General features: G+C 49.8%; 2 protein-coding genes across 12 annotated transcripts in view; one reads left to right on the forward strand and one right to left on the reverse strand.

Annotated features, from left to right (window-relative positions):
• The window catches only part of LOC112429437 (fructosamine-3-kinase-like), a 598,793-nt gene that overhangs the window by 86,622 nt on the left and 487,975 nt on the right, over nucleotides 1–24,196 (reverse strand). For all 7 annotated transcript variants that reach the window (XR_011613969.1, XR_011613968.1, XR_011613967.1 and 4 more), the window contains one exon: nucleotides 22,865–22,977. The gene's annotated coding sequence lies outside the window, so the exon portion shown is untranslated. The remainder of the gene's footprint in view (nucleotides 1–22,864; nucleotides 22,978–24,196) is intronic.
• LOC139358691 (ral-GDS-related protein-like) lies at nucleotides 5,967–17,067 on the forward strand. 5 transcript variants are annotated; one of them, XM_071080183.1, is made up of 13 exons: nucleotides 5,967–6,107; nucleotides 6,534–6,644; nucleotides 8,719–8,891; nucleotides 10,263–10,456; nucleotides 10,597–10,910; nucleotides 11,675–11,890; nucleotides 12,253–12,356; nucleotides 12,857–12,926; nucleotides 14,470–14,544; nucleotides 15,026–15,100; nucleotides 15,679–15,702; nucleotides 16,052–16,173; nucleotides 16,720–17,067. In XM_071080183.1, exons 1-13 carry the CDS (start codon nucleotides 5,967–5,969, stop codon nucleotides 16,757–16,759), a joined length of 1,659 nt encoding a protein of 552 aa, XP_070936284.1. In that variant the 3' UTR covers nucleotides 16,760–17,067. The 5 variants fall into 5 exon arrangements, with proteins under 5 accessions (XP_070936284.1, XP_070936285.1, XP_070936287.1 ...); XM_071080184.1 differs by lacking the exon at nucleotides 15,026–15,100; XM_071080186.1 differs by lacking the exons at nucleotides 16,052–16,173; nucleotides 16,720–17,067 and adding an exon at nucleotides 15,802–16,008.

Below are 24,196 nucleotides of genomic sequence, written 5' to 3' on the forward strand. Positions count from 1 at the left end.
GCTCTCTTGTGTCCTTGTTCCTTGAGGAGTGCTCCAGGACCAAGTTGGCCTCCAGCCAGGGGCAGCTGCCAATACAATCTGGGGGGTGCCGCCCCACCATCCCAGTGACTTTCACTTCACCTCCTTATCACCCCTGTGTACTGGCACCAGCAGCCCATGATGCTTCGGGGGCCTTGCCCAGACAGGAGGCTCAAGGGGCCAGTCCAGTGCCCGGCTCAGCGTCTAGCCACACGGCCCCTCTGAGAAATGAGCCCACTGTGGCCTCCAAAGCCCTGTCTGTTTCAATGGGCTGGGATCTGCCCCAGCTCTGTATCTGGGAAAACAAGGCAGTGGTGGGGCAAGAAGGGAGCTCCAGGCATAGGAACCTGCAGCCTGAGATGGGAAGGGACCTGCCCAAAGCCACTCAGCAAGACAGTGACCCATGATACCAGGAAGGCTGTGCAAACCACTTCCTGAAACTGGCATCTCATTGCAGACACACCCCACTGTCAGGATCAGAAAACTGACCACACTGACTACTAGGAATCAACCAGAAAGCCTTGGGACCTCAGTGGGCCATGGTGATGGCCATGGTAGGGAAGGGTGGGGGGGGCGTATGGGGGCGTGACATCCCGAACTGCAGTTATGAGGCACACAATGAGTGAGCAATGCGGATAGGTCCAGATGCAAGCCACGCCTGGCCCATACTCCAGAACTACTGGAACAACATCTCAGGGACCCCTGGGAGCCCGAAACCCAATATTATCCAGGACATTTTGTTTCCCCTGCTGTCCTGCACCAAGGAGATACTTGGTAAACTGGCTAAATAGAACTGACTTCAAATCCAACCATCATAGCATTTGAGTCAATATGAAGATCACAGAATCCCAAGTGTTTGGTCTCTGATCTTCCAGCATCCCAGAAAGGTCGGCTTACATAGCATCCCCAATGGGGAGCTCACTACCTCGAAAGACAGCGGGACTGTAGTTGGTTGGCAAGTTCTTCCAAACATTAAGCGCCAATTTGCCTCTTTGTAACACCTGCTGCAGCTGGGCCTGGCCTCAGATCCTGCCCACTGTCTAAGGCCACAGAGCAGAGAAGCAGGAGCCACCCCAGATCCTCTACCTGGCCACAGCCTCTCTGAGCCACAAAGACCACACTGAAGGGATGGAAGGAAGACTTCAGCTCAATGAAAGGGCTGGTGCCACTCAGTTGTGATGGAGGGAGGTCAGCACAGGCCAACTGTGGGCATGGACAGAGCTCCTGTGCCCCCAGAGCCTGGCCAACACCCCCAGTGCCATTTGCAGCATTTATTATTCCAGCACCCACCTTTCATGTGACGACACGGGCTGGAGCACGGCCAAGTGCATGGGTCCTTCAGAACTGTCAGCTTGTGAATGCCTGGGAGCACCCAGCCACAGGGCTGGCCTGGCACTTGGTGGATCAAGTCTGACTATCAAACCCAGAGGCAGGATGGCAGAGGCATGGGCCCTAGAGTCTCTGGGTTCAAAATCAACCCCAACCACTGACAATGTGGGTATCGCAGCAGCCTTTCCCTTCCTGGCCTCAGTCTCCTACCTGAAGAGCAGGGATGACTAGAACAGTTGCTGGGTGGATTCCCTGAGATGGCCACGCGCAGACTGTAGGAGGCACCTGCTACTTTCGAGGCCTCACAGGGTCTCACCAGGCTCTGACACTAGGCTGTAGGAGCTTCTCTCCTTTCCTGATGAGCAGCTCAGAGCAGGGGCCCAAAGGGCGACCTTCCTGGCCACCCTGTCCTCCCTGCCCAAGGCACCCTCCACAGGTAGGATTTATCACACCACCTCCTAATTATCTGCAGTGCCTCAAAACTCCAAGGAGAGGTTGAGGGTGGAAGGAGACTGTCCATGCCTCAGCTCCGACACTATCCCACAGCCTGGTCTCCAGGAAAGCCAACCCGCTGTTGTCTCAAGGCCTCCCTGGATGCCCAAGCACACCTGTTCACACACGGCCCCCTGTGACTTCACGGATGCCAAAACTGCCCAGCACTTTCCATGCATGCCATGCTCTCATCACTCTCATCTGGATTTTGGGGACCTCTTTCCACCTCGTAGCAGCACCTTCCCGACCTCCCTCACTTCTTGGATGCTGGGCTCAGGAATGCTCTCGCTGATGAGTCTGCGCCCTGCATCCTGACTGGTCCTGTCCAACTGCTCCTGCCTCTATACTGCTCTCACAGCCTTATCTGACCCTCAGTCCCCACGGGCCACCCTCTCACCTGGAGACTCCCAATCATAGGTCCCAGCCCCACTGCTGTTTCCCTACTACAGCCCTGGCAATCCACATGCAAATCTGAGCACACCGCTCCCCAAGTGCAAAAAAAAAAAAAAAAAACAAAACACTTCAGAGGCCACCCTTGTCCTACGTTGATGGTGCCAGTTCTTTCCTTTTTTTTTTTTTTTTTTTTTTGAGTGCAGCAGCTGGATATGAGCCATCCTTTCCTCTTGCTCCCTCCTGGAATTTGGGACATTGCACTGACTGCACTGTCATGGAGGCATTCTTCAGACACCAATCACAATGCCACCTCCTCCTCAAGCCCTCCAGCACTGCATCCCACTCTGCAGGCCGGCTGCTACTGCTGCCTCCTCTCCACAGTATCCACAGTGGCCAGCAATCTTCACTGAATGGATGGAGGCCTAGCACACTCTGGGTCACATCCAGAAACTCCACAATAGGGGAGGAGACATGCTGTTTCCCAGGAAGGGCAGCTCCCCAGGCCTGGTCATTCTCCGACTCCTCCAGTCAAAGGCCGGACACAGTCAGCTGGAATTGCTATGCTTCGCTCTGACCCACACGACTGGCCTTGCCTCCTCTATGGGAAGAGGTCCCTCCACACAACCTCTAACCCAGACATAACAGGACAGGACAGGCTGGACGCTAAAGAGGCCAGCCAGATCTCCACACAAAGGCTCTGCTCTTAAGCAGGAGGAAGTCTGAGGGGCAAAGGTTTCCTGAAGCAACTCAGGTCTCACATACCAGAGCCCCAAAATGGCTGCAAAAGCACCAAGCACCAGCTCAGCCAGCCAAGAACCCAGGTGCCACACCCTTCTGAGACCCAGACTCCAAGTGAGGATCGCTGGGATTCAACAGGTACAGGTGGAAGTGATAGCTGATGGACCAATACTTCCCAACACCCTTCCAGGAAGCAGCTGTGCCCTGCCCCTCCTCACATGACTCATTCAACTTCATTCCTGTTCTGGATGTCTCTGACCATGGGGTCATGACCTTTGTTCTCCTGCCACAGGAGTAGTGAGAGACAGGATGGTGGTCTGGGAAGGAGGATCCTAGACTGGGTGTCCCATAGGACCAGGTTGTGACAGATCCCACAGCCAACACTCATGCCCCAGTCAGCCCCCAAACCCAACAACTCCCCCAAACCCAGGATATAAATAGCCTGTGCACTGCTAAGCAGACACTTCAGGAAACAATCTGTTGGCTGTGAAGAAGATGCAGCCTCAGTAGTGTTCCACGAGCCCTCTGCAAACAAAATCTTTTTTGTTTCAATGTTCATTAGAAACACTAAGGGAACTCTTAAAAGAAACAGGGCCAGACACTGTGGCTCAGAACTATACATTCAGCATTGTGGGAGGCTGAGCCAGGATGACAGCTTGAGGGTAGGACTTTTAAGACCAGCCTGGGTGGAACGGTGAGACCAAACCTCTACAAAATACACAAAAAGTAGCATGGAATGGTGGTGCATGCCCATAGTCCCAGCTACGTGAGAGGCTGAGAAGGGAGGATTCCTTCAGCCTGGCAGATCAAGGCTACAATGCCCAAGATCGGGCCACTGCGCTACAGTCTGAGAAACATTGCAAGTTCCCGTTTCAAAAGGGAAAAAACAAAACAAAACCAAAGATACCTGTCTCCAGCCCCATCAAATAAATGCAAATCTCTGTGGGGTGACTCAGAGTATTAACATTTTTAAATTTCGCCTTTGCTGAGGCAAAGTATAGTAATGGCTGAAAACCACTGCGTTATGTAAATACACTTCCCATGACTTCTCGGTAGCCTTTTCGTACCTAGCAATTACTACAGACCCTCTCTTTGGGTTTCGGGAGCCAAAATGGGCAGGGTGAGGTCTGAAACGTCCTAGGAAACTGAGGGTAGAGCACAGATCCCAGCTCGGGGGGACCCATTTTTGAGACTAAGGCACCCAATGGGGGCTCAGCCGATCTTCAGAGGGGAAATCACACCTCAGAACCCCGGAGACCCAAAACAACGCTCGAGTTCAGCAGATACCTGCCAGTGGGCCCTGTAGCGGCACCCCAGGGAAAACTGCCACTGCACTGTCAGCTCCCTCTGGCCCCCTCTCAGGTCCCAGCAGCAGGAGGTCTCTGAATAAGCTCAAGAGGTCTCAATAAACGGCGCGTTGAACGTCAGAGGAGTTATTAATAGGTGTACAGTTAACTCAAGACTCCACCTGACCAGGGCCAAAAATGAGTCCTAGGAGGGCAGCCAGGAGGAAAGCAGGGCAGAGAGGAAATACAGGGAGAAGGGGACCTGGGACCACGTCGGATATGGAGGGAACCAGGGAAATGAGAGCAGCCCTGATGATTGTGCTCCCCACAGCCCCTGCATGCCTGTGTCCCCTGAGAATTCAGGGTCAGGAGATCACTCTTGCCCTTCACCTGTTCCTGGGCTCTGGCAGGCTGGCCTGCTTCCTGCCCCAGCCTCACCCACTCTCCGCACTCCTCACCACTGATGTAGGCAAGCTGATCTCTCTGGTTTGCTGGGCTCTCACTGTCTGCCCAATGGCACTAAGTTAACTTCTTTCCATTCTTTATTCTCTGTTTAAGATGGAAGCAATTCTCACTAATGCCATTTCTCAGAGGAGAAAACGGGAACAGGGATGTTCTACGACTTCCTCACGACCACCAAGCAACAAGTGGGAGCGGGGCCTTGAAGGGAGGTCCACCCATGCTCCTAACGTTGAGCCATCCTCCAAGGAAAAGACAGCACCTGTAAAAGCTCAGTGAATGGGGCAGAAATGTCCTCACTAAGGCCCTACCAAGCTGGTACCCTGATCTCCAATTCCAACCCCCAGAACTGGGAGAAATACAATTCTGTTTTTGATGACCTCCCCAGGCTATGGCTCTTTGCTCTAATACACTGAACTGACCCAGAAGTGCTATTCCATCATCTGTGTCGTATTCCATCATTCAGGAGGGAATCACTAACCCCTCAGTGCTGTCTTTGTGGATGCTGCCCACCCAAGGCTGAGATGAGGCACAGGGTCTGGGTCTAAATAAAATGGGAAGGCACTGGAAGGTGCAATGTCACAGCAGGTGGATGTCTGAATTTTATTTAATCTCAACCTCTACTAGTGCAGTATGAAAGACGAGGCCCAGAGCAAAAGTACCCTTTCCTGAGATCACACTATAGACCCCAGGCCCACTGGAGTTGTATTCCATGCTACCTCTCACCCCTTCTTGTAGTTCTTCCATCTCAAAGTATGTGCAATATCTACAGGGACCACCACACCATCAGTTTTTTAAGATTTATCTCAAACACACCTCAGGAGTTCCCCAGGAAGGGTTATGATGCTAGCATAACTCCCATTGTGCAAGGTAGGGAGAGCCCAAAACACCAAAGGAGTTCTCTAGGGTCTCACAACTGCTAAGATAAAGACTGTTTGACCCAGCACTGGCTCCTCAAACCTGGGACCCCGGTTACACCAGGTCTTCCCAAGGTGCTGAAGGGGCACACTTTTGCATAATGGTGAACAGTTAAGGAGTTGATAGGGGAGGGTGAGCGGCCAGAAGCCCAGAGGGGCCTTTGAGTAGGTCTGATGGAAAGAAGGCGCTTACAGGATGGAACCTACAAGATGTGACCTCACTTCCTTGCTAACAGACCCCCAGTAGAACACAGAATTCTGGTAACTAGGCACCCATATTATACACACAGCCCCATTTCCAGTTCATTTGGTAGGTGACACTGCGGAGAACAACATGTTCTCCTGCTGTGTCCCGACGTGCTGCCGACCTCCTCGTCGCAGAAGAGGCCAAAATGAGAGTCTTTCTCGAGAATATAGACATTGGTTCAACCCTCACCCTCGACGCCTCTGGACCTTTGCCAGAAGGCACCCTCAGGTAACACAGGGCCCAGGGCAGGCCCGTCCAGGCCAGGTCTCAGCTGTGCCCATCAGGGCAGCACCGAGTCCCTCCCCATATGTTTGGGGGAAACAGGAGATGAGGGGCCCTCCCTGGACAGGAGCAGGTAGGTTGTCAGGTGTTTGGAGCCTGGTAGGTATGTCAGGTTCACCGCCCAGACCATGCCTGGCAGGATGGGAAGTTCAGTGTCGAGGACACAGTTTGCCACTCAGATGTGAATCCCAATTCATCTGCCGGAGACCTCAACCTTCTCTGGCTGGAGGTCTATGCAGATGCTCCTATGTGCCAAATCCTGTTGGGGATGGGGACACCAGGAAGGAGTTCTAATGGGGGTGTGCCACTGTGGGGTCAGCCAGGCAGGCCACTGACACCTCTTGGCCCGGCTCTCGGGCCCTCTCTTTGCAGAGCTCCACACAGCAGATCAAGCAGGAGCTGTTGGATGGATTCCATTTCTCCAACTTCTTCAAAGAAGGGCAGGGGCCCATCGCCACCAACCACGGCCAGTGCTGGTCTGGGGTGAGATTGGGTACAGAAGGGTCTCCACAGACAGGGACTCCAGAAAACCAGGGTGGGCCCAGGACTCAGACATGAATATGGGGACTCCCTAAGCTCTGTCCTAGGGATTTCCCACTTGAGTGGCCCAGCGTTCTCTTCCAAAGGAATCTGGCTGCCATTAGTCCCCAGTGACAACTGGGTTATAGGCAAAATCCCTTTCATCTATCAGAGGAAGATCAGAGAAAATCTGTTTTCACTTTACGCTAAGCCAGGAGTATGTCAGCATGTTGCCACAAGAATTGAGTATAATGGTAAAATTATAGCAACATACTCACACAGTTATCATTTTAACTCCCCACCGTAAGTGTATCTCTGGCAACAGGTATCTCCACTGCCCTGCCAGACCTCCTCCAGGACTTAAAATCCAAAACTTTTACACAAACAAGGTGGGGGTGGACATTGATTACAACAAAAGAAGGTGAAGCTACTCTATGCATTTGGCTTTAAAGCGTCATCTCACAGAACTCATCCTTGCCTCCCCATCAGGCAGGAGCTGTACCCTCGCATCTCACTGTAATATTGCTTAAGGGAGGCCATGCTCCACAGTGGGTCAGCCTCTCAGTGCCGGCGGAGCCTGTAGTGATAAAATTCCCTTTCTAGGGAATTTTAGAAAGACTTTTCTACAGGGAGCATAATCCTATGTGTGTCCTAATAGGCTGGAGCAGTTTCCCAGGGCTGCTATAACATGGCACGCTGACTGAAGGGCTTAACCACAGAAATCTGGTTCCTCACAATTCTGGAGACTGGAAGCCCAATGTCAAGCTGTCAGCCTGGGGTGGTTTCTCTGGGCCTCTCTCCTTGCCTTGGAGATGGCTGACTTCTATCTCGGTCAGCACAGGGTCTTCTCTTCAACTTCTCTGTGCACTCACCACCTCTCCTTGTAAGAACCCCAGGCATATTAACTTAGGGGCCACCCTAATGAACTCACTTCACTTGAATTACCTCTTGGAGAACTCTGGGTCCACACACAGTTACATTCTGAGTCTCTGGGGTTGAGAATAGAAACGGTTACATTTTGGGGAGGGGACACAATTCAACCCATAAAATATACAAATACCCTGAGGAAGACAGACACCCGGGAAAGGGAAATCTGGGTGAAAGGATGTGCAGATAGCAATTTTCAACAGCTCTAGCCAGCTGACTTTCCAAAAGGGCTCCAGCTGCTCACACGGTCACCAGCAGCCTCAGCCTCTGAAGGTAGCTGCTTCTCTGAACACGGCCTCCCCTGAATACTAACATGCTTTTAACTTTTTGCCAATCTGCTGTCTGTGTGGCAGAGAAAATCACCTTGTTTCATTTCCACTTTCAAACGTACACTTGTGTAACCTTTCACGGGTTCCATATCTGCCCGCGTTTTCTCTTCCCCGAGTCGCCTGGCAGATCCTGGGCCTTGGGATGGGCTTCCTCCCACCCTGGAGTCTTCTGGCATTTTCCCCTTACCCAGGGCTGGGATGGCCGTAGCTGTTTCTCCAGATTCATGTTCATGTTAAAGGAACAAAAACAATCAAATCCCTTTAAGACAAAGGGTTCTTCTAGAGCATCTTGTCCTGTGTGCTGTTGCTAAAATGAGGAGGGGACGAGACCTCCCCAGGCCCTTCCCCTCCATATCAGAAGTGGAGCCTCAGGTGGCCTACAGGGAATTTCATCCAGTCTTCCCTGTGGAAGGTGCTCACTTCTGACCCAGGTGCTGCTCAGCAGCCATGTGACATCCAAAAGCCCATGTCTCTTCTCTATCATGAGGATGATTTGTGAGGATTGCAGGGATGATGCTCTTCATGCAGGCTGCTGATACACAAGGTGCCACTGCCCCACAGATGACAAACACCATGACAATGCCTTGAAGGAGTGAATCATTTTATCAATTCTCCATCCTCACATGCAATTTTACTTTGAAAGCCTAGAACCCTTTTCACCATGGGCACCACATGCACAAGTCCCTGAAGGGTTGGTGCTTCTTGGTGTGACTTCCAGATCCCGATCCTCTGGTGGCTCATGGTGTTATCACTGACTCCCATGTCCCTCCTTGTCCCCCTAGTATGAAAATGAGATCTGCAGGATGTCAACTTTCCAGCCCGGCACAGGGGAGAAGCTGTTGGACTCCCTGGTTCCAGCCTTGCTAACTAAACCCATCTCCTCCTATGCCACCTGCCTGGGCCCCTCCTGGGACTTTATCACCGTGCCACACTTTTTGGAACTACTCGTTAGAAGGTGAGTGTCCATCCCCTCCAAGGCACGGAAGTGCCTCTGTGCCCTACTGGCTGTGCCTTGAAGATGCAGCTCTCCGAGACTCGGTTGCCTCCTCTGGAACAGGGAGCAGTGAGAAGATGAACCTCACAGGGTTCTTGTAGGGACTGAATGATCTAAGACACGGCAAACAAAGGGGTCCCTAGAGTCTAAAACTCTGGATATTTGCTGGGGGTGCTGTGATTCATGTTTATTGCTTTTCTCTTCCCACTCACTGAAGTAGCTCTCAGCATTCTGCCTCAGTGGCCCATATCCCTCGCTGTTTGGAAAAGCACATAGAAAGCAAGTCCGTGATGGTATTGGTAAAGGATGTCTGAGATTCCTTCTGGCTGGTCTTTCTCCTTCACACAGACAGAAGAGGGGTCCCTTGGTGCTGAAAGAGGAACCACAGGTCCACTCAGATATCTGGAGAGGCTCACTGGGGTTCTCCAATGGTTAGGGCTCACTCATTCAACACATACATACAAAACACCTTATTTGTGCATCGTTCTTCTTGTGACTTGGCATAATTTCATAAAGCAGAAGACAATCCCTGGGCCCCGACTTACTGAGAGTCAGGTGCTCACAGGAGACAGAACAGGTCCTATCTACACAATGTTAGAGGTGAAACCCTCATGGCCTCTTCTACGTATGGTGGCATCCTCCCAGATTCTGACTAGAATGATGGAGTCCAGCAACAAGTATAAACTGGGTGGATTTAGGGTTCTAAAGAGCCTTTTCATCCAGAAAACATGGGGTAAAAGATGTGGCCTCTGCCTGAGGAGACACTAAAGGAGTCCTGGGGCTCATACTTCTTGTAATTCCCATGAGAAGGCTGACATGTGGAGACTTCCCCCACAAGAGGCAAATAGTGAGTTCTGTATATGGAGACTTAGGTGCCCTGCAAAGGAGAGGGGAGGCTGGGGTCTCAGCTGGCCACTGGGAGACCCATGCCCCGTGCCGTGGCTTCCCAACTCTACCTGTCCTCCTCCAGCCAACATCTGCCCCTACACTCCTAACCCCAGGACCAGGGGACCCAGAGCTGGAGCTTGATGAGAAACCTGCTCACAAATCAGCCTGGAGCTGCAGTCTTGAGTGTCCAGGTGCACAGGGCTGTGCTCCAGGGCCTTTGGGAAGAGAATGTCAGTGGGACACTGAGGCGCACAAGGGTCTGTACAGCCCTGCTGCGTGGCAAGGTCTGCCCCTTCCAGGACAGCACTGACGGCTTGGGGAAGGGTGGGGCTGTCCTCTACACAGGCAGCAACATGCCAGGGACCCAGAACCATGCAAGTGTGCCGTGGAGGGTTGTGTGGGAGAAGGCCAGGCCTCTGACTCAGCTGTCTACTCCATCACCAGCACCATCACCTCCATTCTGTTCACCTGGCCCCTTGAAAACACTTCAGTTTGCTATCAGCCCCCACAACGGTCATCTTTCCGGATAAAGCTGGCCTTCAGGAACTTCGCCTGGCCTGGACTGGGCGTGGAGGACCATCAGGAACTTGTCCTAGGCCAGTTGGTGCTTCCGGAGCCCAACGAGGCCAAGCCAGATGGTGAGGTGGCTTGCAGTCTGGAAGACTTTCCAGGGGTGGTGTTGTGGGGTTACAATTCCCTTACATTTCATCCGGTCATTTTTGTGCTTGGAAAGCCCAGCGAATAGTGACTCGTGTCATGACCTTTTCTCCTTTTCCAGATCCTGCTCCACCTCCTGGGCAACACGCATTAACAATGCCGGCCCTGGAGCCAGCACCACCACTGCTGGTGGACCTGGGGCCTGCTCTGGAGCCAGAGTCAGGTGCAGCCCTGGGTGCACCAGGAAATCTATATTCAGCACCAGGACCAGCACCAGGGGAAGGGTCCCCTCCAGCGACACTGCTGGAGCCACAGTCCGCCTCAGAGTCCCCCAGTCCCTCTTTCAGGACTGTGAAGAACCAACTTGAGGAGATGCCTGACATCACGACCTTCCCTCCCAGGCTGCTGGCAGAGCAGCTGACCCGCATGGATGCGGTGAGCATCTGGGCTTTGCAGGCTGTGCCTCTGGCACTAGCTGTCTCAGACCAGCCTCTACCCGAGGAGTGGCCAATGCCCTGTGTCGAATGTCATCCCCACTTCTTACCAAACATGGGATCTGGATGAGTTTCCTCATGCACAAGCCTTCCCTGACTGCATATGGACAGCAGAGATGGCACGTCGCCTGTGCTAGCTCCACAGAGTGTGCAGACTGAATGACAGGGGATAGACAGAAAGCAGGACAGGGCAGGTGCTCACTGAGGGGCAGGCAGGGCCATGGGTCACTCACCCAGCTGCTCAGGAGCCTCACTACCCTCAGCGCTTATTAGGTGCCTGATGCATACTCGATTCTATGGGAGACACCCAAACAGAGCCCATAGTTGCAGCTGCCACAAGGAAAGTGCACCGGTATGGAGAGAAGGAGTACAGGGCTGACTGGGATGGGAGGAAGACGAGGTCTCAGGACGGGAAGGCCTGAGCCACCTTCTACTCCTTGGAATGCGGATGGCCTGGGAGAAAATGTCACTCTCTCTTCTCACCCTTGTTGGATTCTGGGCCATGATGCACTCAGGGCCCTCAGTGGGCAGAAAATCAAACCCAGGGACTCCCACTTGTCTGGAGCCCATTTTAAAGCTTTCTGAACTCCAGATCGGTTCCTGTCAGAGACCATGGATGACTGTGAGCTCAGTCCCTGCCTGGGACTGTGGGTGACTCTGAGCTGGGGTGTGCTCTGTCCATGACACTCTCCTCCTCCCCCAAAGGAGCTGTTCAAGAAGGTGGAGCTCTACGAATGCTTGGGCTCCATCTGGGGTCAACGAGCTAAGGAGGGGAATGAGCACGTGGCACCCACAGTTCATGCGACCATCGCACACTTCAACAGGCTCGCCAACTGTGTCACCACCTCCTGCCTCGGGAACCATGGCATGAGGGCCCAGGACAGGGCCAGGGTGGTGGAGCACTGGATCAAGGTGGCCAGGGTAAGCCATGTTTGGGCCTGAGAATTTCCTCTTTAAAAACGGGGAACTGCCTCTTCTCCTCCATCGGCTTTCAGGAGTGGCATCTGTATGTCTGGCTTCAGCCCTGGACATCACCTAGCCCCTTCTTGCCACAGACCTTGACTCCCATGGCCCAGTGGTGGCTGCTCACTTCTGACCTGGGATCTTCCTTGGGTTGAACTAAAATCCTCCTAGATGAGTGACATTCACTCGGCCCCAGGTGTGCCCTCCTGAGGCTCCCTGGGCCTCTGCTTTGTCCAGGAAGGGAGATCTCAGCACAGCGGGCTGTGGCTCAAGTGGGCCGGGCTCCAACTGTGGACCTCACAGCTCTCTTCCCTCTCCAGGAGTGCCTAAGCCTCAACAACTTCTCCTCGGTGCACGCCATTGTCTCTGCTCTGCGCAGCAAACCAATACATCGGCTACACGAGACATGGGCAGCAGTGTCCAGGTGAGGAGGGTTCCCTCCATGGGAGCACCAGGGTTGACCTAGGGACCCATAGGTCTCCCCATGTGCCCTCAACCACTCTGAAAGGTTCTTGGAGACCAGGGACACTGGAGGCAGGGATGGCCTGGTGGGTGTGGTCACTACGCTGCCTTGGACTACTAAGCAAGGATTTCCAACTCAGGACTAAGGATTTTTAACCATCAGGAACAGACTGGAGCCAACTGGAGGCTTTCAGGTGTTTGTACCCAGCAGTGGAACTGTGTCCAGCTGGAAGCTAACTGTGAACACGCAGGGGCTCATGTGAAGTGGAGATGGGCCGGGGAAGGAGCATGACGGGTCCCACCCTGGTCCTCTGGAGCCCTTGTTATCAGAGGACCCTACTGGAAACTCTCACCCATGAAGTTGGGATTCTCTGGGTTTTCAAACAAAAGGGATTGGATTGGAACTCACAAATCTCTCTGCTTATTCCCAAATTTCCTTTTCTTTCTTTCCTCTGCCCATAGCAAAAGCACAAAACATCTAAAACAACTCTGCAAAAAAGACACTGCAGTGAAGAGGGACCTGCTGATCAAGGTACACTGGAGTCTGGGAGATGCAGGAGAAGTGTTTAAGGGTCAGAGGAAAGACTGAGTTTGGAAGGGCATTGGACCTGGTGTGGAGTGGTTATTTTCTTTTGACTTATCTACTAAAAGGGGACTTGAAAAATTCCCTCCATGCCTACCTTGGGCCAATAGGAAGAGAGGTGTGTGGTCCACAGGCACGTGGGGGCACAGGGGCAGGAGGCCCTGGAAATGGGATGTGGCAATGGCTGCTGGGCTGCGGAGCGGGGGTGATGAGCTGCAGTATTAGCAGGGCTCTGGTTCTCGCGCTTGTCAGTGCTGCTGGCATGGAGCTTCCTCCAGGCTGGGGGGTGGTCATGGTAGGTGGGACTTTCTTTCTTCCTCAAACTGGCCGGCAATTCCTCAGGAAGCCAGGCCTCTGCTGCTGCTTCTGTCTGCAGCGCATCTCCCAAGGCAGTGGCCTCTGCCCACACTAGCGGAGAGGGGGAACAACAACAGGGGAAGCTCATGTGCCAGGGAGTCCAGTGGACCGCCCAGCTTTGGGTACCAATGGGCATACTCAGGATAGATGTGTGTTTCCTGGGACTCCCCGCTCTGCCCTTTGCAGACACCCGAAAATGGTCATGTCACAGGATTCTCACCAGTTAGCAGTGACACATGCTCATGACAAGTATCTCAGGGATTCAAGCATTCCTAGGGGATCCTCCCTGACCAGATCTCAGAATATTCCATGCAAACGGGAAGACAACTTGACACCTCACCCAGGATTCTGGAAAACCCCGCCATGTCAGTCAGAAATGGCACCGCAGGAGGCCACTTCCTGAGTGGAGGAAGAGAGTTCTGTGCATGGAACTCCCCTGGGGGATCATTGGCGAGGCAAAACCTTTGGCATAGCTCAAACCCTGTTTGTGTGGCACAGACTCCAGTGCGGCTCGGATAGGCAGATGCCACTTAACCAGGTCTCCTAAAATACCCTGTCCCTTTCCCATCACGACTGTGCCTGGCTGGAGACCGAGACACTCAGAGACTCCAGACAACATGACCCTGATGGGTAGTGGTGCTGGGATATTGGGAGAAGGCAGCGGGACAGAGCTTCCAGGATGGGGAGGAGGTGCCTTCTCTTTCGGGTCCCTGGGGAGTCACTGTCCACTCTGGGTCTCTGTTTCCTCATCTGGAAAATGAAGGGATGCTAAGCCTGTAGTGCAGCCCTCACAGGATGGAAATGAGGTTCAAGAAAAGAAAATAATTTGCTGGTGCTCATGCCTGGTTCTTCCTCAGAGGGATGAGGGGGAGAACAATGGCAACAGGAAACAGTACTCAGGAGGCCCTGTGAGGTAGCTGTGGTTTTCATTGCTCTTTACAGAAGAGGAAACAGTCTCAGGGAAGCCCGGCTGCATGAGTGGGTGACACACACAGGGAGTGTGGAGCTGGCCAGTGGTATGAGCACTGTGCCAGGTGACTCATGCCAGTTCCTAGGGATCCAAGTGTGGGGTGGCTGGGGTGTAACTGGGGGAAGAGAGGAGAGCCTCACTGTCTCCATCACTGGCACCTGGCAGGCAGGGAGCTTTAAGGTGGCCACCCAGGAGAAGAACCCCCAGAGAGCCCAGATGAGGCTGCGGAAGCAGAAGAAGGTGAGTGAGCCTTTGGTGTGGAGAGGCCGCAGGGGATCAGAGGACAGGGCTCCCTTCCCTGCCAGCTGGAGGCCTCCATGTGAAGACTGCAAGGACTTACTCTCCAGTCCTGTCCTCCTGTGGACACTGGGCCTGGAAAACCTCCATTTGAGAGACCAGAGCAAGGGTCAGGGAAAGCTGGACTCAGAGTGGATGTGGGGAAGGGTAAGACTGGGACCACATGCCCTTGTGAATTGTTAAAATCCCACCATAGAGGTAACTATGAGTGCTTGCTAGACTTGGGGGTCAGGTGGGATAGAGGAGGTAGAGAATTGGGAAAGGCAGTGGAGGGTCTTTGGCTGCTCCAACAGGGAGACCTGAAGAGGGGAGTTCCGGGAGACAGGGGCTGGTGGGACTTTATGAGGCAGGACCCTGGGCAGGTACCTGACGGCCAATACTCATCATCACTACAACTCCACCCTCCCACCATTCCTTGGCACAGGGAGTGGTCCCCTTCTTGGGGGATTTTCTGACTGAGTTACACAGATTGGATACGGCCATCCCAGACGATCTGGATGTGAGTGAGCCTGAGGAGTTGGGAACCAGGATCCTGAGGGAGGAGAGGGTCCTGGACGGAGCCCTTAGATCTCAGCCCTTGGCAAACCTCCTCTCCTGAGAGCCTCACAGCTGCTCCTGGGGGTGGGGGTGTCAGGCCCATCTCATTACCTCTGACTGACAGAGGCTCCATAGCAGCCACAAGTCCCTATTCCCAAAGGTGATACTGCAGAGCTGCCTGACTGCAAAGCTGCTGAGGTGTGGGCTGAGCTGGACTAAGCCTTTCCCTAGAGTAGTCTCGTCACAGGCCGGTGAAATTGAGCCTCTCCAAGGGCAGGCAGTTCCAGGGTCACTGAGCGCTTTCTTTCTATGTGAGAGCTCAGTTTCCCTGTCTGTTATCACAGAGGGTTGGGACAGAAAGTCCCTGAGCCTCAGCTCCTATGCCCCTGCTCTAGAGCCCGGAGCCTGGGGCAGATCCAAGTACTGTCATGTGCACATCCCCTGACTCTGGTGGCCCTGGCAGTAATGCAGCATGGGAAGGGGTGGAGTGGGGCTGTTGTGGGCCAGGGACCTTTCTGATGGACTCTGTCTGCCTTCCAGGGCAACAGCAACAAGAGGAGGAAGGTGAGCAGCTGGGGCACTCACGTTGCATGAGGGTGGGGATGTGGACGTCATAATCCACCCTGGACATGACACTCCCTGGCTCCATCCTCTACATCTTAGGTTTACTGGGGGGGTTGACACACACAGGAGGAGGAGACCTATCCCAGTGGAGAAAGCTGGAAATGGAATGGAATCAAAGACCAGTTCCTGCAGGAGGGGCTTTTTACATTCAACTCTGAGAACAGGCTGGGGGCTGCATGGGGCCCCCTCAGAAAACTGCCCGAGGGATCAGCCCCTTTTCCCTGCCTACCAAAGGTGCTCTCAGTATCTTCCACCCAGGCCCTGTCAGCAACCTCTCCTCTGTCTCTAGGAGGTCCGAGTTCTGCAGGAAATGCAGCTGCTCCAAGTGGCTGCCATGAATTACAGGCTTCGGCCTCTTGAGAAATTTGTCACCTATTTCCCAAGAATGGAGCAGCTCAGTGACAAGGAGAGGTGACGGCCTAGGGGACGGGCAGAGGGTGGGGGAAGGCTCTCCATTTTTTTTTTTTCCCAGCATGGTCTGGCTCTGTCACCCAGGCTGCACTGCAGTGTGACCATCTCTGCTCACTGCAACGTCTGCCTTCTGGGCTCAAGCCCTTCCTCAGCCTCTCAAGCAGCTGGGACTACTGCGGTACACCATGTCCCAGGACGTGGTACAGCATGTACAGACACCATGTCCTGTTGTTCTGCTGTTGTTGTTCTGGTACAGATGGGGTTTCACGATGTTGTCCAGGCTGGTCTCAAACTCATGGCCTCAAGCAATCCATGCACCTCAGTCTCCCCAAGTACTGACATTACAGGTGTCAGCCACCCCACCTGGCCTAGAGGAGGCTCTCCCTGTGGCAAGCTGCAGAGAGCCTATGGCCATGACTCCATGGCCAGCATCAAGCCCTGTTGCATGGGGACCGCTGGGGACCCAGGATTCCAGCTGGGCAGGCACTGAGAGGGGACCTGATGTGTGGCTCATGGTGGCCTCACAGCTGCCTCACTGTCCTGCAGGTACAAGCTGTCCTGCCAGCTGGAGCCCGAATCACAGTAGGCCAGTAACATCTTCCAGTGGCTGGGACCCCACCGGGATGCTGGTCAGAACACCGGCTCTGCACCATCCTTCACCTAGACCGTGACACCAGGGAACCACATCTAGGTGGCTGGCAGCTCAGCTGCATCTGGACCCTGCTCTTCGCGTAACACCAGCTGCTCCTGCTGGCCAGGATCAGGCCGTGGGACTTTTGCCAGGCAGGCGGGAGACCATTTTATGTTTAGTTTCTTTAGTGTATAAGTAAGGGTTTTTTTCTTAACTTTCATTAAAATAAAATTTTAAAACACTATTCAAAATGTTCTATAGTTGTTGGAATGAGAAAAGTAACCGCGGTGCAGTAACCGTATACCAGTCTTCAGGATTCATAGCCCAGTATGTCAAATTGAGGCTACGGCTGAACAAGTCATGCAACAGCATTTATGCTACACATGCCAACCATTTAATGTTTTCCGTCTTTGTTCTAATTAATTTAGTGTTAACTCTGTTTAAGGAAAACAAAACAAAACAAAAAAACAACAAAGCAAAACCCTTAAAAATCAGAGCATGTTACCCAATCTACCACACTTGTTCTACTGACCAGCAACTCTCAAATTTAAATTCTATTTAAACTCGAGTTTCACTGGGATACTCTATCTTCTTGAAGTTTAAATATTTAATGAATGACTTATATGTTTACTGAAGGGCTGGAGATGGGAGGTATTTCAGCAATCGGTAGGGCTGGCCTTCTCCAGAAGTCCTGGGCAGAAGAGAGCTGGCCATCAGTCTCCATGAAATACAGATAAACTTTTTCCACTATGGATCTTCCCAGACTTTCTGACACCTCTCCTCTAAGTGAATATTAAGGAAGGAGAGAATCATTTGAACGCAGAATCTAAAAGGATGTCCCACGACTTAATTTGAACACAATGCCCAGTGTGTTATATCAGAGAAAAAACAAGCCAAAGAAGTCAACATTTCAGGGTCTGAACCATGTAATACCCCCAAATCAACACAAAATAAACACCTAAACCCAATCCTGGAGCCGCAAAGCTCCTATAAGAAAAGTGGGAGTCTGTATCTCAGCAAAACTTGTATCTCTACACGCAGTTTGCAAAAAAGAAAGAAAACAAAAGCAAAAATTATCTATGGCAAGAAACCCTTAGACCATGCAATTGATTTCGCAATACTTTTTCTTATTTTTTGTTCTTTTTGGATGGGACACTAAAATCACTGCTAACAAACGTGAATACAAACACATGGGACTATACATCATTTCAGAGCTTACGCATGGGGAAGAGGAACAATGAACCATTAAAGAAATCATCCTACAGATTGAGAGAAAGTTCAGCAGAATCTTACCTGTGAAAGGGGTTGTTATCTAACACGCATGAGAAACTAACACTACTCTAACTGGGAAAATGAACAAAACCTAATACCCAAGCTAAAACTGGGCAAGGATCCTGAACAGGCACATCTGAAAAGAAAACACGAAATTCACTGACAGGTCAAAGAGAAGCTGCTCAACTTCACTAATCCTCACACAAATGTCTAAGTACGAACCATGCTCAGATGTGTCTCACTCTAATTAGAACGAAACTTACCAAAAACAACAGAAAACCCATACGTTCACAGGCAGTGGCCAATGCAGAACACCAGAAAAAGACACTTTTATACACTATCGGTGGCAATGTACATTACTATACACATGAAGCGAAACAGTTGAAGGTGTCTTACACATTTTATAACTATCCGTTCACCTAGCAATCCCACCACTGGAGATACACAGAAACCACATAGAATCTGTTACGTTGAGAAGATATCGGCCTTCCTATGGCAACTGAAGCACTATTCACAATGGTATTCAATTCACCTACCTGTTCGTGCACAGATGAAGGGATAAAGAAACTGCAGTACACAATGGAATCCTCTTCGGCCACAGAAATTCATGAAACCATGTCACCTGCAGCAACGTGCAGAACTCTGGAGGACATGACCCTCAACGAAATGAGTCAGGCAGAGAAAGCCAAAAACAGCATGATTTCATGCATGTGAGAATGAGATCAACTTCCTCTCTAAACGACTTTATCCCCTAGAAGTAGAAAGTTCCACAGTGGTGAAGAGAGGCTGTGGGTTGGGAAGTCCTGGCAGGGATTGGGAAAGGGACACAATGTTACTCTCAGATGACAGGAATAAATTCAGCTATTTTACTCCACAGCAGGTGTCCAGAGTTAACAGTATCCTACCATATTTTCCAAAAAAGACTGAAAAGAAGCATTCTGAATATTGCAACCATAAAGAACTAACAAATAACAACTACACAAGGTAACAGAGACAGTCAATGCGTTGCTTTCATCATTACACAAGGTACATACGCATGGATCAAAATGTCCCACTCTACTCTTTAGTTGTAAACCTTTACTATAGAGCAAATTGGTTTTAAGCACATAGAAAGAAACAATGCTGAAGTATATGTGAGACCAGGAAATTCCCACATCTAATACACTAAGGAGCCACCACACAACACAAGAAATTACCAACAGAGTAGACAGACAACACACAGGATGAGAGAAAATGTTCCCAAACTATGCACCTGACCAAGGCCTAATATCCAGAATCTACCTGAAAGACCTTACAGAAATCAATTAGCAAAACCCCCCAAATAACTCATCAATAGGCACCGGATATAAACACACACTTCTCAAAAGATAATGTAAAAGCAAGCAACGAATGTGAAAACATGCTAAACCTAATTATCAGAGAAATACAAATCAAAAGCACAATGAGCTATCATCTCACACTGGTCAGAATGGCAATTACACAGTTAAAAAAAAAAAAAAAAAAGGACACGAACGAGGCAGCAGAGAAAGGGGACACTGGTCCACTTTTGGTGAAAATGCAAAGTAGTTCAGACACCATAGAAAGCACTTCAGAGATTGCTCAAAGAACTTAAACCAGAACTACCATCTGACACAGCAAGCCCACCACTGGGGTATACACAAAGGAAAATAAATCCTTCTGTCCAAAACACACATGCACACAAACGGTCTTGGCGGCACTCTTTACAAGGGCAAACACGTGAAATCAACCTAGGTATCCATCAACAGTGGATCAGAAAAGGAAAATGGGGTACATATATACACCACAAAAAACTAGGCAGCTTTAAAAAAAAAAAGACGCAAATCATGTCCTTGGCAGCAACATGAAAGGAGCTGGAGGCCATTATCTAAAGAGAAATAAGGAAAAAACAGAACACCAAATGCTACATGTTCTCACTTCTAAGGTGGAGCTAACATTGAAAACACCCTACCATAAAAGTGAAAACAACAGACACTGCTGACTATAAGACAACAAAGGAAGAAGGGATGTATGGGCTATAGACCTACCTGGTGGGTCCACCACTCCCTGCGTGATAAGCTCTCTGGGACCCCAAGTCTTAGTATCAGGCAATATACCAAAGGCAGCAACTAATCTGCCTTTGTACCTTTTAGTCTATAATAAACGTAGAAATTATGTTAAAAAATACAAACTTAGCAGCTAAAACAATGAATGAAAAACACAAACTTATAATTATCCAAACAAGCTTTTATTGGCATAAACTAAGGAAGTGCTCAGAATGAGTAAACCAAATACTCAACCCCAATGTACATATAGTGAACACATTTTTCAAAAGAACACCAAAAAGGCAGAATGGGCAAAAGACCGCCTGTTCAGTAGATGATTTTCAGCAAACTGAATATTCACATACAAAACACTGAAATAGGACCCTTATGTCATGCAAAACAAAAATCAATGCAAAATACATTAAAGACCTAAAACTGAATTCTGAAACCACAAGAAAACCCCTACAAGAAAACATACGGTGAGCACGTATTTTAGAAAACAAATCCATGCAAGTAAGCTGCTAAAGGTATTTAAAACACAGTAAAACAAAGCAAACACTCTAACAAAACACCCATAGACAATGTAATGCCTTGCCATTTTCACGGAAAAGCTGGGGACCTGGTTCCACAGAACAGTGGAACAGATTAGAAGACCCAGATATAAACCTGCACACCTGAAACCATCTGATATTGAAAAAAAACAACAAAAAAAAGCAATGGAGAAAGGACTGCCTATCAGTAAGTGGTGCTGGGATAAGTGGCTAGCTAGATGCAGAAGAAATAACACTGGGCCCCTGTGTCTCACCATGTACAGAAAGCAACTCAAAATGAATCAAAGATTGAAATGCCAAACCCCAGGCCGGGAGCGGTGGCTCATGCCTGGAATCCAAGCACTCTGGGAGGCCGAGGTGGGCAGATGACTAGACGTCAGAGAGTTCGAGACCATCCTGGCTGACATGGTGAAACCCTGTCTCTACTAAAAAAACAAAACTTAGCCGTGCATGGTGGCACATGCCTGTACTCCCAGCTACTCGGGAGACTGAGGCAGGAGAATCACTTCAACCCGGAAGGTGGAGGGTACAGTGAGCCGAGATGGCTTCATTGCATTCCAGCCTGTACAACAGAGCGAGACTCAGTCTCTAAATAGATAAATACATAAAAATTCAAGCCCTGAAACTATGAGAAAATCTTGTGTGAGAATCTAGCAAATACCATTCTCAACAGAGGCTCTGGCAAAGCATTGAAATGTCAACTCCCCAAAAGTAATTACTGATAAATGGGACCTAATACACAAAAAAGCTGCTGCACAGAACAAGAAACAACCAACAGAGTCAACACACAGCCTATAGAATGAGGGAAAATATTCCACAACTACGCATGTGAAAAACATCTAATATCCAGGATTTATCGTAAAGACCTTCAACAAATAAAATCAGAAAAAAAAACCCAAATTATAAATGGACAAGGGACATGAACACACACTTAAAAGGAGGTGTACCAGTAACCAATGAGAATGAAAAGATGTTCAATCTCACTGATCATCAGAGAAACGCACATCAAAAACATACTGCGATACCACGTCGCACTAGTCAGAATGGCAATTATGACACACGGTCCACAACAACAGAGGCTGCTGGAGCAGACTAGCAAAGAAATGCAGGTCCACTGTTGGGGGAACTGCAAACTAGTTCAGACACCCTGGAGAGCAGTGTGGACATTTCTGAAGGAACTTAAAAGAGAATTACCACCCAACGCTTCAACCCCACTCCTAAGTATCTACCCAAAGGAAAACCCTTCCATCGAAAACACGCATGCACTCGTATGTTCACTGAAGTACTACTCGCAATGGTAAAGACATGGAATCAGCCTTGGTGCCCATCACCAGTGGATCAGAGAAAGGAAATGTGGTACATACACACTACGGAACACTACACAGCCATAAAACGCAAATCCATGCCCTTACCAGAAACCTGGACAGAGCCATAGGCCATTATGCCAAAAGGCAAGAACAGAAAACCACAATTTTCAAAACAGCTACAAAGGTCAGTTGTGAATATTCTCTCCACAGAGAAATCATACGTCTGGAGCTCACAGAGATGCCAGACACTGCGACTTCATGATGATGCTACGTTTACACAGATCAATCCGCGTCTTGCACTCGCTGGTTATACACATAGACTATACGACAATGAAACTGCTGTCCCATCTTGGTAACATTCATTCTCACCAGAGACAGATGCTATCTCAGTGTGGTTTTGATTGACTTCTCATGAGGATCAATAATGTTGATTCAGAATCTTTAACCTGTGCATCCATCTCAGGTCTTCAGGTCCTTTGCCCAGTCTTACACAACAAATTGAAACAAGTTCACAATAACCTGGCAAACATCACTAACCACAAGCAAAATGTAAATCAAAACCACACTTAGACACCATCTCATTCTAATTGGAATGAGTGTTACAAAAGAAGACAAAAAACATTGAAAGAAAGGGAAATGCTGGTGTGTTTCCAGAGAGAGAGAGAGACTCTTCTCCACAGTTCGTGAGAAGGTTAAACTAGCACACACGATACAGAAACCACCTGGAGGTTCCTCGAAACCTTAAAAGACTCCAACTACCACTTCAACCAGCAATTCTACTACTAGAAATACACTCAAAGTCATTGAAATCAGGACACCAAACATAGATCTACCCACCCATGTGGATTCCAGCACTGTTCCCAAGAGCCAGTGTAAGCATCAACCTACCTGCTTATCCACAGACGAAGGGAGAAAGAAGCTGTTCCACATGTTCGCACCGGGATACTCTTCAGACAGAAAATCACAATGAAATCATATCATGGGGAACCACACGGTTGCACCTGGAGGAGATGATGGTAAATTAAATGAGTGAGGGGGAGAGAAACAAACCTTGAGTCATCTCACACATGCAGAAGCTGAGAAACTATATCAAAGACCTGGAGAGCACAATATTGGTTTCCAGGGATTGGGGGAAAAGATGGGTAATGGGCAGGGATTATAAAAGGGTACAAAGTTACACATAAATTAGAAGAAGAAAATTCTGTTGTTTTATTCCAGTGCAGGGTGACCAGGGTTAACAGTATCAGCGCATCACTTTCAAAGCAGCTTGACAGGAGAATACTGAAAGGGTCCCACCATAAAGGAATAAATAATGGGAAAAGGTATCAGAAACACTAAGCACCCTGATTTCATCATTTCACAATGTATGCATGGACCATAATGCCCCACTCTACCCTCTCATTGTATTGTTCCTTTACTATGCAACACATTTGTTACAAGAAATAGAAACAGGTGATGCTAATATTCATGTGGGACCATGAAGCACCCTGAGTTTCATCCTCTGCAATCCTGAGACATCCAGACTACATCGGACACATCACATTTCCTGATCTCAAATTTCATGGAAAAGCTAGGGACCGGCCTCCACACAGAGTAGTGGAACACAAGGCAGGACCAAGAAGTAAACCCACACGCTGAAAACTATCTGATCTAACACAGAATCCACCAAAGTAAGAAAAGGAAAAAGGACACCCTATTCAATCAACGGTGTTGAAATAAGTGGCTAGCCATGTGCAGAAGAGTAACACTAGGCCCCTACCTCTCACCAGACACAAAGAGGAACTCAAGATGAATGAAAAATTTCAACGGAAAACCTCAAACTATTAAAATCTTATGAGAAAACTTGTGAAATATCCTTCTCCACATAGGCTTTGGCAAAACATTTAGATGGCTAAGTCCTGAAGAGTAACGGCAACAAAAACAGAAATTGACACGTCAGACCGAATACCTGAAAGAGCTGCTGCACAGCAAAAGAAACTACCAACAGAGTTAACAGTGTACACAAAGGGAGAACACGGTCCCAAACTGTGCATCTGCACAACATCTAATATGCAGAATCTACAAGGCCCTTCAACAAGTCAACTAGGGAATATCCTATTAATAAACAGGCAAGAGACGTGAACACATACGTCTTAAAAGACAATGTACAAGCAACCAACATATAGGAAAACATGCTCAAACTCACTATCAGAGAGCTGCCAATCAAAAACATTACAAGAC

This window comes from Macaca nemestrina, chromosome 15 (assembly GCF_043159975.1).
Source record: "Macaca nemestrina isolate mMacNem1 chromosome 15, mMacNem.hap1, whole genome shotgun sequence".
Lineage (NCBI taxonomy): Eukaryota > Metazoa > Chordata > Mammalia > Primates > Cercopithecidae > Macaca > Macaca nemestrina.